This window comes from Leguminivora glycinivorella, chromosome 5 (assembly GCF_023078275.1).
Source record: "Leguminivora glycinivorella isolate SPB_JAAS2020 chromosome 5, LegGlyc_1.1, whole genome shotgun sequence".
NCBI lineage: Eukaryota > Metazoa > Arthropoda > Insecta > Lepidoptera > Tortricidae > Leguminivora > Leguminivora glycinivorella.
In genome coordinates, this window is record NC_062975.1 from 3,631,773 (window position 1) to 3,647,189 (window position 15,417).

General features: G+C 36.1%; 1 protein-coding gene across 1 annotated transcript in view; it reads right to left on the minus strand.

Annotated features, from left to right (window-relative positions):
* The window catches only part of LOC125226107 (protein vein), a 95,434-nt gene extending 81,068 nt beyond the window's left edge, over positions 1-14,366 (minus strand). Inside the window, exon 1 of the mRNA XM_048129971.1 lies at positions 13,897-14,366. Within this exon, the coding sequence (XP_047985928.1) occupies positions 13,897-14,311 (415 nt within the window). The 5' untranslated portion in view covers positions 14,312-14,366. The remainder of the gene's footprint in view (positions 1-13,896) is intronic.
* Positions 14,367-15,417: the final 1,051 nt, after the last annotated feature.

Here is a 15,417-nt window from a genome sequence, read left to right on the forward strand (position 1 = left end):
TCACTTTAGATCACAAGTGAATTTTGGCCTCTGAAAGCCAAAATACTTAAAACTCTTAAAAGTATCAGAAAAAAAATCCCACATCAATACATCAGTAAAGGTATACTTTACTTCTTTTAAGTACCCGCTTTCTTTCATCAGAACGCTGCCCTCGACATTTCGCGGCTCCACTGAACGTTACGCAACGCGCCCGCGCTGTATCATTAACGTATTCATTAATATCGGGAGCCCTCAATCAACGTGGACGTCCACCTGTGTGGCTACCACGAGTTTTTAATACGTTACTCGATAGCGAGAACGTCACGGAAAAGTTCGTAACTTAGATATCGATTTAAAACATTTTTTTAACCCTTAATTTGGCAAAGTCCGGTGGGACGGACAGGTGATAAAAAAAATTATTTCGCTTTTTAGGTAGAATTTTATTTAATTTAACATATGGAAAGAGACTCTTTTATGATACATGCTTTGTATAAAAATACTATTTGACCACTGTCAACACTCGTTTGACAGTTACTCGTCAAGATGGCACCGCATCAGAAGTCAACTGTTTTTAGCAAAATATTTATGCGTTTCTCTTTTGGTTTTTGTAAGAACAGGGTATTTCTGTTGTATAAATAATAAAATATATTACATAATAGTTGCAAGTGGTTATGTTTTCAATTTATTTCTCAATTTCTAATACTCATAATCATCATCTAAACAAGTTGTTCGCCGCACCGGACAGTGCCAAATATATACTAAATAAGATTTGTCCGCCGTGGCGGACTATGCCAATGTTGCGGTGACACGTGTTGTAACAAATTATTATATTGTTTTGTTTATTATTTTGATTTTCTTGTTTTGGTGGCTTGCTTTTATGCTTAGATTTTTTATTTAATCCAACAGCGTGTGGTGCTGGACCAAGCAGTTAAAATGTTGGCACTTTTAGGTATACGTAGTGCGCGGATATTGTGAATGTTACATGTCGCGCGAGGGGCAATAAACATTAAAGAAAACCGGGTAGATCTAAATTTATAATTTCTTTGTCTGCCCCGAACATTGATATAATTAATTTCGGGTAGTTTTGTGTTGTTTACATTTTCGACGACATTTTGCTGGGACATCACTGTCACATCAGTCTGTCGTGATCACGGCCTGTGCAACCTGGCCAAAAAGTCGGAAAAAAGTTAAAATAATGATATTTGACTATAAATATGTGTCAGTTTGATTTTCATACAAAATTATTATATTTGTTAATTTTTAAAATAAATATATGTTAAGAAATACTTGTTTATTTTAAATGACCGTATGTTTGGCAGTGTCCGCCTCAGCGGACATATTAATTTATCCCAATATTTGGCAGAGTCCGCTGTGGCGGACATATTTTTTCCAAAACTAATAAATCTAGATTTTTTTAAATATTTTTCGGACGCTTTAAAAACACCTGTTATTCAATATATTAAGTAAAATCGGAAAATTTATGTCACCAGAGTCTCTGCCAAATTAAGGGTTAATTATAAATGGGCTTACTCTTGGCCACAGACAAGCCAAAGGCAAAGACGTAGCCTATGATGGAGTAAGTTCGCCCGGAAGATGCCTGTTCATCCTTGATTTGAAGGTTGTCATCTGAAGAGACTAGCAGAAGTGACAATCGCGTCTCTACGGAAAAGCGATAGGCAGAGAAGCGTAAGCGATTGTGACTTTGGCAAAGTATCGCTGTTTGGTTATACATACATACATACAATCACGCCTGTTTCCCAGAGGGGTAGGCAGAGATCACGGATTTCTATTTACTACGATCCTGACAAATCACTTTCGCTTCACACACTTTCATAACGTTTCTCATACAAGTATGACCTGGCCTTTTTGCAATATTTGATTTGAACAAGAAAAGTTCGCCAGGTCTTCTACAACTGACCCTTCCACTCTTTTTTCATATACTTTCTTCGTTATTCTCCTCTCATCAGCCTCTGTTTGGTTATAATATAATAATATTGTGGTAAACAACAACAATCTTCTCTGCTTCAAATCAGGGTGAACAGGCATCTTCTGGGCGAGCTCACTCCATCGTAGGCCACGTCTTTGCCTTTGGCTGGTCTGTGGTCAAGACTAAGCCCATTATAATTAAAAAACTGGTAGAGAATGCCTCATGGCATTAAGTACGCCTTTTGTACATTGAGTTGTTATTTTGTGCAATGAAGTTTAAATAAATACATACATACATACATACATACATACAATCACGCCTGTATCCCATACAGGGGTAGGCAGAACACATGAAACTACTAAAGCTTCAGTGCCCTTGGCAAATAAGGGATTGAAAGAAAACGAAACTGTGACATTGCAGTGACAGGTTGCCAGCCTCTAAATCAATAAAAAAATCGAATAAAAAAATAAAAATAATAATCGATTAAATAAATAAATCGTCAAAAACTTGTGGTAAAGGTTCTGGAGCCCTCAATCAATATGATCGTTACACCTGTAGCGGTCTAAGGCTGCGTTTACATCTAGTTTTTGTATGGGTTCCAGAGAAATGAAACAGGCTGAGCGTCCCCTTAGGGCCACTTGCACCACCAGCTTAACTCAAGGTTAGTGACCTAACTGTCAAATTCCATATATAAAATGGTGGGTTAACCCTCCATTTTCGGTGGTGCAAGTAACCCTAAGATAATTAAATGTGACAGTTCAAATTTTAAATGAATCCTTGAAATTGAACTTATCTTTATATTTTATCCTTGAAATTGCTGTGCAAAACATGACAAAGTACATTAAATAAATGTATTGTAATGTAGCTATTACAAAAGTTTTTAAAGCTTAGTACGGATTTTATGATTTCTGATTAGTTAGTTTTGTCTGTGGTGCCATTAGCGGAGCAACCAATAAAATATCAGAAAAAAATAATGTGTCAGTCAAGAAAATTATAACTCAAATGTAACGGGTGCGAAATATAAAATTAATCAGGGCTTACGTGAAAATAGTATTTTAAAATATATTACTGAAGATTTTCAGGAATTCATCTACCATATCACATGTAAAAAGTAACTCCTAAGCATTTAATTATTTTTCAGATCCAATTAAACATAAAACATGTAGTACCCCGTTAGCACTGATATAAATGTCAAGCACCTTTTGCACGTCCCTAAAACCCGTTGGTCACAATATAAATAAAGGCAGTACGAAGGAGATTAATTCACTGACTGCGGTAGGGCGTAATCACCAGGCATTAGTGGCCACCCGTACTGGGAGCTACCCAACGTCGTAATCGCTTACGCTTCGAGCTCTCCCTATCGCTCTTATGAAGTGGCGCGACAGAGACAGACTGCGTTTCCATCGCCACGTAGCGTCAACGGTTAACACTTCGGCTGGCCGCGGGCCTTGTAACGAAACTGGCAAAGAAAAACGCACTAACGTAGTAGAACTTTACAAGGCTTTCTTGGCGCACTTGGACATGAGGAAGCCAAGAGTGTGATGATGGCGCTAACGTTTGAACTGTCGCGATGAGATAACAAATTGTTGGCTTTAGGTTTTCCAACTTGATGATAGAAAATCTTATAATGGAGCTAAACGAGTAAATTACTGGATCAAATGTTAATAAGCCATAGACGGATTTTTCATACCTAGTTCACTTTTAGATACTAAGAAAAACTCCTATCCGTAAACAGAAAAAATAACTATGGTATTTTGGCACCTAGTGGAGAAAAAAAGTCCGATTTAATCATTCAGGACTAACTAACTTTCTAACTTTTCCAGGACGGCATTGTCGTCGCAGGGTAGAAGATTCAATGAAAATATGGACATGAAGTTAAAAAAATTACATAGTCATCTATTTCAAAAATGTTACCAAATATTTTAAAGACAATAAACTCAGACTTAAAAAAATACAATCTCTCGAGTAGACTTAAGGAATTTGGTTGGTAGCGAGAAATTCCTAAGGTCGGCTTTTAGTTTCGTAAAAGACCTACGATCTTGACACTAAGTCTGCATGCTTTGCGTGTGATTCACAAGTTGGACTGCTATAAGTTGTCAATAAACTAGCCCAAAAATATTTCGGCTACTGATTTTTTTACGCATTCATCACCACATCGTCTGGGATATTTTAAATATTTTAAGATATAAGCTTTCGGTCGCGCGACCGTCGCCGTCGCGTCTCATACTTCCATATCGATAAGGTTTGATTTCGTATGCGTCGCAACGCCGTCGCGCGACCATCGCGCGACCGTCGCCCACGCAAGCCACGGCGTTACTTTTTAGCAGTACACTAAAATAATAGATGATCATCGAAACATTTATATTAATCCCAATATAGAGTACAATATTGTTTTTTTTTTCAAACAGTTCCTAAGCCACCTTCTGTTTCACTCAATCGATTACGCAAAAACTTAATTGGAAAATTTGAGAACCAAGAATTGGGGCAAATTTAACTGTTAAGTTTCGAACCGTACAAACATAGCTACTTAAATACAGTTTGTAAAATATAATGTACCTAACACAGATGTCATATATACCATAGATCAAGCAAACGTATCTGATTAGCGTGTCAAATGAACTCAGTGAAATCCACTGAGTTGTCCGTCTTTAATCGCAGCTTGCAGCTTTCGGGCGTCAATTTTTGTAAGTTGAAGTCAATCAAAACATAAAAAATGCCTCGTTACGTGATATTCAATTGCAACAACACAAAAATTATGAACAATCAAGAGCCTGAGACATATTTAAAATTGGCAAGAAACAACTTCAGTACAAAATTGTACCTAAACTATTTTATTTTATTATACACTGAAAATTATGAAGACAGATATAACTTTATAAGTTTTTAATTTAACCTCAGAAAAAGCTTGAACGACAAAACTGCGGGGCATCTATGGATGAGACTAGCCCAGGACCGAGGCCCGAGGCCTATGCTCAACAGTGGGCGATTATCGGTTGAAATGATGATGATGATGAAAAGTTTGTAAAAATGTAAACCTTGCTCATGCAAACTCCATTGAGTCATTTGCAGAGGTGTTTAAAAAAGGCAAGTAAATCAGCCAGACGAATGGCGCATCGCAGACAACCCGTCTATTTGTAACTGACGGGAATACCTAGACGACGTTATGTGACAGATTTAAGTTTAATATAAAATATTCGCTCGCCTGCGACGTTTTTATATACAAACCGAATTAGCAACGTATTTTTGGCTGTCGAGTTTGTAGGAGTTATTTTTTGTGGGATTGGAAATAATATTGTTTTTACATATCGCAGATTTTTAAAGAACGTTTCATTTAAAAGTCTATTTAAGCGTTGCAAAATGTTTTGATTTACTTGACATAAATCATTTATGTTAAATATTTGCAAAGTATTTATGACAGAATCACAGTTTTACATAGATATTTTACAACGTCGCGCAATTCGGAAATTATTGAACATCAAAAAATGCAATCCCACTGCTTTTCTTTCTGGCGTGTGTTTTAGGGACACCCGGTATAGAAATCATATGCACACTGCATGTTTTTCAGAGTTTTCATACAAACTGCAGTCTTGTTGCAGTCCGGTCTGTACTCTTAAAAGTTCAAGAGACACAAGCTTGTAATCCAAGTAATATTTAATCATTATTAATTACTACAATCCGAATAATATTTAATCATTATTACTACAAGTAAATAATGTCGCAGCCAACTCTCGCGCAGGGAGTAACGCTCGGGTCGGATATACGCGTTAGCCGCAAGGCCACGGTTCGAGTCCGTCATTGTCATCGATCAATACCCGATATGGTGCCCATTACTGTATGGGGACACGGCAGGAATCACCGCGTAAGCGAAACTCGATTATAAAGATAATAAATCATTATAACTATCGTTTTTATTGGGTTTAATGAACGATTCGGAAGGGAGAGAAATTCCTTTCCTTGTTTGATTTAGAAATTAAATATTAAATGTGACATCAGACATAACACAGCACATTTTGATTCCAAGTACTATTGTGTAAAAACAACGATACTTGTAAAATATGCAATTATATAATATTCACATTTTAGGATTCGAAAGACTACTAAACATGATGTCCCATGTTACCTGATTTTGCAGTAACATTTGAAGTCCGCTTAAGTATATGAAAATTTAGTAATGACCGTACAAAACTATGTTAATTATTTAATAATTATTTAGGTACAATTATCTATAATGCTTAAAAGACCGAAGTATATAAATAGTCGCTACTAAACTTGATTGCACTTTGAATCTGTAAATGTAAATAAATACGAATGAACCTTTATAATATTCCGATATAAGTAATACCAAAACGGTTGATGGAGACATTATATCACGTTCATGTTTGACCAAAATGATAATGGCAATTTATTATTAACATTTTGACCTAATCATAATATGAATGTAGAATTGTAGAAGGTATTATGGTAAAGTCATCAAGTCTTCAAGTTGTAATGGTCGACAATAAGGTGTGATTCAAATTAAGTGCGATTAAACACTTTGGGGGTTTGTTGAACTTGCATGTTCTTGATATTAAAGAAAACTTAACGTAATTAAATAACTTTACCACTTGGAAAGACTTGGAGCGAATTGAAGCACGAAGCTCAAGACCGATCGAGGTGGCGGCGCACTGTGGACGCCCTCTGCCCCACCTAGGGGATATAGGACATTAAGTCAAGTAAGTCAACCACTTAGGTACTTACTTATACAACATTATACCATATGAAATAAGTACATATGTTGGTAGGTGCATGCATATTTATGTTACCAAGCCTTATGAAAATTATTATACTTATATTGGAAAATAATATACTTATATTGGACAGAAGTTTTATTTGGTTTTGCATACAGAAATATCACGCCTGCCTTTAAGATTGATTTACCTATGGGCAGTTTTTAAACTATATACATATTATACATATTTTGTTTTGATAGTTATTATTATAATTTACTTAAAATAACCAATAACCATAACTAACTAATGGCAGATATATGCAATTGTGACTCAGTTTTAGGGTTTTCGCATAGTTACCGATTCTGTCTCTTCTCATTTGGATAAAACCTGTAGAGTAAGTACTCTCACCCTTCCCATAAGTGCATTTACACGTCTGCCTTTTTTATAACTAAAATAAAGCTCTAACCATATTACGTATGTTAATATTTAATAGGACAGTAAAGCCAGCGGAGCGTTGGAAGTATAATGGACGCCTGCCGGGGCGTAACGGCAGTTCAAAAATTAAAAGATCTTACTGTAATTGGATGAGTATTTAAAAAAATAAAAATACTATAAGATTAAGTTTGTAAAATAATACCATATAACTCAAAAATATATGCGCTTATGGATGAATTTTATTCATATGTGTATACTTTTGCAGTTCGCCGTACATTCAAGTATAATATATGGGTGTACAAAAGCTTCTCAAAAATATGTCCCAGCTCTAATGTCGACGAATTAAGTTGGCGAAGAATTAAGAGCTATGAGACATATTTAAAGCAACCATATTTTTACACTTTATCTATTGCTTTATTTGCCCAATCATCAATACGCTGGAATTTTAGGAGCTTAAGTCTGTTTTCACATTATCCGATCCGATATCGATGTCGAAAGGATTTCAATGGAAAAAATCCAAGATAGCGCCTGTATTGTATGGGATATCGGTCCTACATCCGATATCGGATCGGATAATGTGAAAACGCACTTAAACGTAACTATTTATATGTAAAAGGGACGTTTATGTCCAAAACTGACTAAGATCATTTAATATTTGCTGCCAGCCTACTGGGCACCATTACCGCTGACGAAGATCTGGGGAGCATTTTTTATTTGTAAAATATATTTTAAGTTAATTAGTTTTAAGTTGTACATAATACTGCATTTTGTTTTTATTGAGTTTAGTAAGTTATATTGATGTATAGGTGTAATATTATGAAGGTTTTTATAGTTGCTTTCCTATGAGATAAATTAACGCACTCTTAAATAATAAAGCAAAACAAATCATTCATTTATAAACTGCACCCAAGTATCTATAGTATCGGTCGTTGACCATTCTTAAATAAAATAAAATTAATTATTTTATAAAATTATGTAAATATGTATTAGTCTCACGGGAGTTAAAATTATGTCTTCTAGTAAAGAAACGTAAGGTATCTAGTATATAGTAGGTATCATTGCTCATATTATATGACACACTTCTTCTTAGATATCACATTTATTGATAACGACTTAAGATTGAAAGTGTAATTTAATGGTACCTAAACTGTCGCCAATAGTGCTTTTGTCTTAGAAAATTCAATCAATTTATTTTCATGACCATGGATATAAGTCCTTCAGTCATGTCTTAGAGAACACATACGATGTTGCCACTGTTACGGTAACCGTATATTTTGTAAGTAGAAATCTATTTAATAATTAATGAAATTTTTACATATTAGACTTACTGCGTTTTAACTTTGAGGAACAGCGTGAGATACGAGATTTTTTAAAAGTAGTGACGATATGTATACTATATGCCGTCCTCACTTTATAAAGCATAAAATTCTAACTTTAGCTAGTATGTACATTATGGAAGCGGCCATGTTTGTCAGAAATAACGCAAACTTATTTCCCTTACAAAAAATCACCTCAAATAGACGGAACAGAATTCAGTACCTTTTACCAATTTCAAATCTAGCTATGTATAGAAACGGCCCCCATTATAGATGCGCTACCATAGCCAACAAGCTACCTCAACAGTTATTGCAGGAAAAAAACATCAAAGTATTTAAAAGTAATTTAAAGAAACTTCTCCAAGACAAATGTTACTATACAATCGAAGAATATTTAAATGACGACACTTTGCCAAATTGATTTTGAAGGACATAACGATTATTTAATTTTAATTTCAATTATTTATTATTTACTATTATACCTACTTTGTACTAAATTATTGACTACCTATTAATTATTTAAAATTTTATGATCACAAATTATACTTATATTTTGTCAGTAACTGTCAATTATAAAAATTATTATTCAATTCTCATCTCCATGTATAGAATTATATTAAGACTAATTTTACTTTACTTTACTTTTAGTTTACTAAGTAGTCCTTAAGATTATTGCCATGCCCTAACAGGGTATCATGTACCTACCTTATAATATTTGAATACCATCCTATGTAAAATGAACATGATTGCAATAAAGAATGATATGATATGATGATATGATATTATAAGTGTGCCGATCACTTCATATTTGTGCAAAATCGACAAAGAGATCACTAGTTATTTTCCTTTTTTTTAAATGATTGTAGTCTAACTAAAAACTATCGAAATGATCCGTAGTGACACACAATTGCCACACCGTCCTGTCGTCTCCCTCTTGACATTTCGCTCACCGTCCACGCTATTCACGACTTCAATGACAACATGACTCAAGTCCATGGCGCCACCAAGAAACCATAAGTTGTATCATTGTAATCAAAATAGGCATCTGTGACAATTATAATGTAATCCTAATCACCAATTGTTCGAAGGACCAAGGAATTTCACGATTAGTATGGATTGCGTGTTTTATTTTATCATTAAACATAAATTACAGATAATGTGGATGAATGTAAATTGATCAATGACATTTTGCACTAAAAAGTTGATATTAGAATGATTTTACAACTAATGTGAACATGTGGCGAATTCGTGGTCAAAGTAGTATTATCAACTCAATCAAATACAGTTACTAAGGTATTGGCAGAATCAATATTTACTTTCATTTTTTGATGTTTAATAGTTATTTGTTTTACAAGGGGGCAAAGTTGTTGTTTTTTTAACCGCACGTGCCAATATTGAAGCCCGATCTAGCGAAAGATTCCAATATTGAACCGCGAGCGTAGCGAGTGGTTCAAAAAGTGGAATCTTGAGCGTTGCGAGGGTTTCAAGGCACGAAGGTTAAACAAACTTTGTCGCCGAGTGAAACACAAAATTTTTCACCACACCAACACGAACAAAATACTGACTATAAAACATCAAACTAAATCAAATATCAATTTATTCAATATTTATGATTCAAAATCATTATTTATAGGTAATTTCTACCAGCCAGCTCAAGATATCAAGTTAAAATTTGTATGAAATTACTTTGCACTCTTGTGGATAAAATGCAATTATGCTATCTGTTTTCGAATAGGAAAGTAAGCCTTTATCAGTTGGTGTGGTGAAAAGTACATTATAACTCTACAATAGGATCAGGAATACTTAGAAGTAGGACTTTTATAGTAGCAACCACCAAATTTCGTAAGAACAAAATCATAAAATCTAATAATTCTGGTTGTTAAGTTGATGATAGTGTCTTGAAGAATTGCAAATTGCAATGTTCCTTACAAGGGATGCATGTAATATGCATATTACGAGGTTCGTGAACTGACGTTAAATTAAGTTATAGCAAAGTGTCATCAGCGTATTTTTTTTAAATATTTATAATACGCATCATCTCTTGATAATTTGCTAACATTAAATGTACCTATTCTAGTTAATTCTGAAAAGATTTTCCCTGGACTTGTTCATAAACCGTATATCGATTATTGAAATTCCTCTGAACTCCAAATATCATCCAAAAAATAAGAAAGCAAAACAAAGAGTAGACAGATGATATCCAGAGATATAAACAGACCGCGTAAACATACCTACAGGCGCCTGAGCTTCTCGGCACGAGTACGAATAATATGGAGTAAGGAGCACTTGAGAGTTTCTTGAAAGCTATGATGAAGTGTATAATTGAAGCTACTTTATTACTGGCACTTGAAACGAATATGTATTCAGATGAAACTCTTCTTGCACATTCCAGGGTTAGCCAACCAATCGGGGGGTCAAACGCTAACACCCTTATTGATAAACGTTTAGGTACTAAAACTAATAAGCCACCAAGAATCATTTGTCCCTTTTCGATGTATCGGTAAGGTGGAAAGTGACAAACTATTTTATCGGCTTTAACTTTAGTAAACGTTTGTGAATCAGGAGGTAAATCCAGAGTTAAGTTATACTCTTAGTTGACTAACCCTGAAACGTTCGTGTTCTGAGTAAAGGTTAAGAAGTGACCCTTGGTATCTGAGATACTTATAGGAGTCTGAAGAAAGAGCGCTGAAAAGTCCAAAGGGGAAATGAGTGCTATCATCTGAGTTTTGTATCCAATTTCTTGTTCTGAATCTGAAAAAACTATACGTACAATATTCTAAGAAACGTATGAAATAATAAAAAATAAGTCAACAGTTTTTATAAATAAACGTCTTCCTAGTTTATTGAACAACGAAAGAATAAAAGAATCGGCATCAAGGAAGGAACCCTCTACAATTTTGACTACAGAACCTTAACGAACACTCAGATTAATAGTTAGTTACCAAGCGTGGAAAATACTCGAACCGAAATCATAAATATCATTGTTTAGGTTTTTCGCACATCAATCAGTGAAAGTGATAATCTCAGAAAGATAGCAAAAAACGGCTTTTAGCAATTAATAGTTTGTTAGCGTTGGAGCAAAAACTAGAAGCATGAAAAATTCTAGTGCCTATAAGTACGTATATTAATTTCGAAATATCTTTGAATCTATTTCGAACTAGCATGGATTTGAACCTTATGTACTCTATTATGTGATTATTTTGTATATGATATGGAATATCAGTTAATATTCAAAACGGCTTTCTTTACAAACATCAGGTAGCTAAACTAAACTAAACTAAAACACCGGTCTTTTTTTTCATCATTCATCGCGTTGTAGTTGCTAGGTAATAATTCTGAACTCAATTTGACTTTTTATATAAAACTTTTTATAGAAACTCGTGTAAACTTCTGAACGATTTTAAATTTGAATGGTAATTTAGTATTCTATTTTTTTTTATTCGGAAAACCAATAGCTTAAGATCTAAGACTAAGTTAGCAAAAATGTGTATCTGAGAAGCCAATTACAGGTTTCCACATATGATGATGATAAAGATGATGGAGCTGAAAGCCTAATTCGTACTTGATCTTCAGTTACCAAGTTTAAGCTCACCAGAATCATGTTTATCAGACTTATTTGAATTTTAATTATAGGATATGAGTTCAATATGGATCGGATCTGTCAGTGTCAAAAATGAGGCTTAAATCGAGGCTCTAGTGGTATTGCTAGTGTCTTTGTCTTTGACAAAGCATTAGTAGCGAAGTTTGTCAGCTCAATGACACCGGCTGACCCGCACCTCAATGAAGTGACGTCACGACACGCTCTAGTTGCGACCTGTCCGATCACGTCTTGTGAATTGTCTCTATTGTCTGATTGATGGTTCAGGGTCTTAGATGAAACCAAAATGTTTGATGATATTAGTACGATTGTAAAGACGGTCAAGCAAATCACTAAAAAAATACATGAAATTAAAATTTTGACGCTAAACCTTCGCCCCTACATTTTCAATATAATTTTAAAAGTGTTATGACTCCATCAATGTTGTCGATAATTCTGCCAACGTCAAGGTTTAGTAAGGCACACGCAATTGGCTGGTAAACCCTACATTTTTCAAATTTTTGCCTTTTTTAGTGCCAGGATTTGGTTGACCGTCTATAGTAAATTCTTATTGAATAGGAGCTTATTCTGTAGGTTGATCTATCAAACGAAGATCCTAGCTGTCCGTATTTTGTTGGTTATTGTATTGTATTTTCTTCTGTATCATCGGTGCGTTTGTGGCTGTATCATCCTATACAACTCCGTCGTCCATGCACACTGCAGCTGTATGTTACCCCAGGTGGACTAGACGGGGTTTAAACTGGTCGAGGCACTTTATTAATAATTAATAATCAAACATTTTGAGTTGCGCTCATTGGATTTGATGGAGTTTATTCGTATTAGATTCAAGACTGCAAAAGTGCAACTTATTCAAAAGTTAAAAGATAGGATTTTCATCATAAAAGAAATGTTTCTTAATTTGAACGATTAAACCGTTACTACAAGTTACGCAGATGTTAGCAAAATACATGTATCAGCAGACAAAAACGTAAGCAAATAGTCTAAATTGACTATTGATTACCTGTAGATATATAACATCTTATTAAATGAACGTTACTTTAGTAAGTTCAGTGTTCAAATTAAAGAGCACGTCTGCAATGAGTGTTATCTTTGAATATAGCGTGCTTTGTTTTCTTATCCAAGCGTGGTTAAAAAGGGTGCATAAATAAGGGCACAGTCTCGTGGACTAAAATGGACTCGTAATGACCACTTGTTCGATACACCTGCCACAGCACAAGGGACTAGCGTGGTGCCCTCTATGGGTTTAAAGATAATCTTACTGTTCTTTTGGCTAAATGCTTTATGCAGATGATGTGACTCGAGTATAAAATTGGGAAAATTAAAATTGACGCTTTCAATTTGTAGCTGGTACAGGATTATACTAGTTGATAGATTAGGACATTCATCTGCAATACTTTTACGAGTATGTTATCTGCAGCATATCAAGCAAGCAAGTGGTTGCTTGGTTGATACAGTAACAATGTAAAATGTATGAAAGTCTGCTTTGATTAAAGTTTTGTCGTTTACTGGAATATATTTCAGACTATGAACATGTGTCTGATCAACTGAGTGCTCTACCCTACTTGTCTAAGGTATTTAAAATAAACGTAAGTTTATTGTATGTATATCGCGGTACCTCTTTGATGTGGGTAGTTGAAATAATTGAAAACATTACAAAACATATGTTCAAAATCACTAACGTGAGGTGTTAAAATCTTATAAAGCATGCGTTCACATGGAGATGGGAAGTTCTAAAGAAATTTATAATACATACAGGGTGTCCAGTGATACGTTCGTGCTATCAGGGGAACACCTGAATTAGTTTAAACAACGAATATATTAATGATACGTGTTCCTAAGCACTTACCGAGGTAGGAAATAAGACACCCTGTACGCACGTTTCCATCACCATGTGGGCGGCTCGCACCGCCGGCACTCTACACTAGCACTCACTGTATCCCGGCTTGTAGACTGCCCGGATCCTCCGCAGCAGCTTGCCGGTCCTCTTCAGCGGCGGGCCCAGCGCCACGGCCTGGTGTCCGTGTCTCTCGGCAAAGACTATGTAGTTCCTCCTATTCTTCAAAGGGACTTCAAACCGGCCCGTGCACTCGCGAGGGTCCCTCGGCGGGAGCTTCAGGCGCAAGATGGAATCCTCCCGCGGCCAGTGTCCTTGATGCCGGAGCACGCGCTTGATCTGGACGGTGGCGGCGTCTTTGGACAAGGACTGGATGCGAGCCTCGAAGGCCGCGGGCGCACGGTAGGCCCGCCAGGCGACGTCGGCGCGCTCGCAGTAGAGGCGTCTTGGCGCGGCTAGGGCGCTAGCGGCGAGGCAGAGGAGGGCCCAGTACGCCGCGCGAGCGCAATTCATCGCGCCATCGCCGCAACTCGTCCACTGGACGCGTGTGTGCCTCTCGGCGGGCGGCTCGCGACTGCGGCTGAATCACTCGCTCCGCCTACACCGAAATAGTCTGAGATACGGTTCGCACGCGACGCACACTTATCGCAGATATGCCTCGTAATTAGTAGGTAAAGTGTCGATAGCGATTGACGCCTCAGGGGAGGTGCTTGTAGGTTATCCCGAGTTTACAATATGGACCATAACTTTTAATTATGTTATCGTTTGAAAGTATAAATAGTCCATTTTGATTAAAGTTTTGCAATTATCCAGTTCCGTGTATTGTGAAGTAATATGCTCTACCAAATGAAGAAAGACTAATAAAATCAGGATACAATGAAGACTCAACGTATAGGGTCTTTTTTCGCTGTATAGGATCAACCACCCCGAGATAACATAAAATAAAACGTATGTAGCAAATTTTGTAATGTAGATGTCAAAATTGAAATATGTAAACATGCAAAACTTCCTATGAAATCACTAAAATCGGCAACATATGACTTTGAATAGCAACATCAACAAGGAATAGAAAGTCTCAGCCTCAATACCTCCGTAGCAAAGGTTTTCTTCTAACGGCCCGTAGCGCCTCTACGCTGTAGCGCGTAGCTTTGACCTTGGCTGCTCGTGACCTTACAAACTACATTACTCGTAGTCACGATGTACATACAACCACTACGACTTCTATGTGACAGTAGGTATGGAAACTGGGTATACACAATAACACACATAATTTAAAGGAATCACTAAATATTTCAAAGAACTTTCAGGAAAGCTGAAGCTCATGAATCATGATTCATCCAAATGAAAGTTTAGATTGAATGAATAGTTAAGAAATGATTCTAAGGACATTTTTAATCCGGCCAAAATTTCTCACAGGACCTAACGGTGACCGATTTGTCTCACATCCGGCGTAGTAAACGGCCAGGTAGCCAGTTCATTCAAGAACGAACGAATGAATGACCGGTGTTTTTTACACCCACAAAAACACCGGAATAAGAGTTTGAGAACGCACGTGCGTTCCTTTGTCGGTGTCGCGTAATGGGAAGGTAAGGTACTTCGAACACGGGGATTTAGTGCGA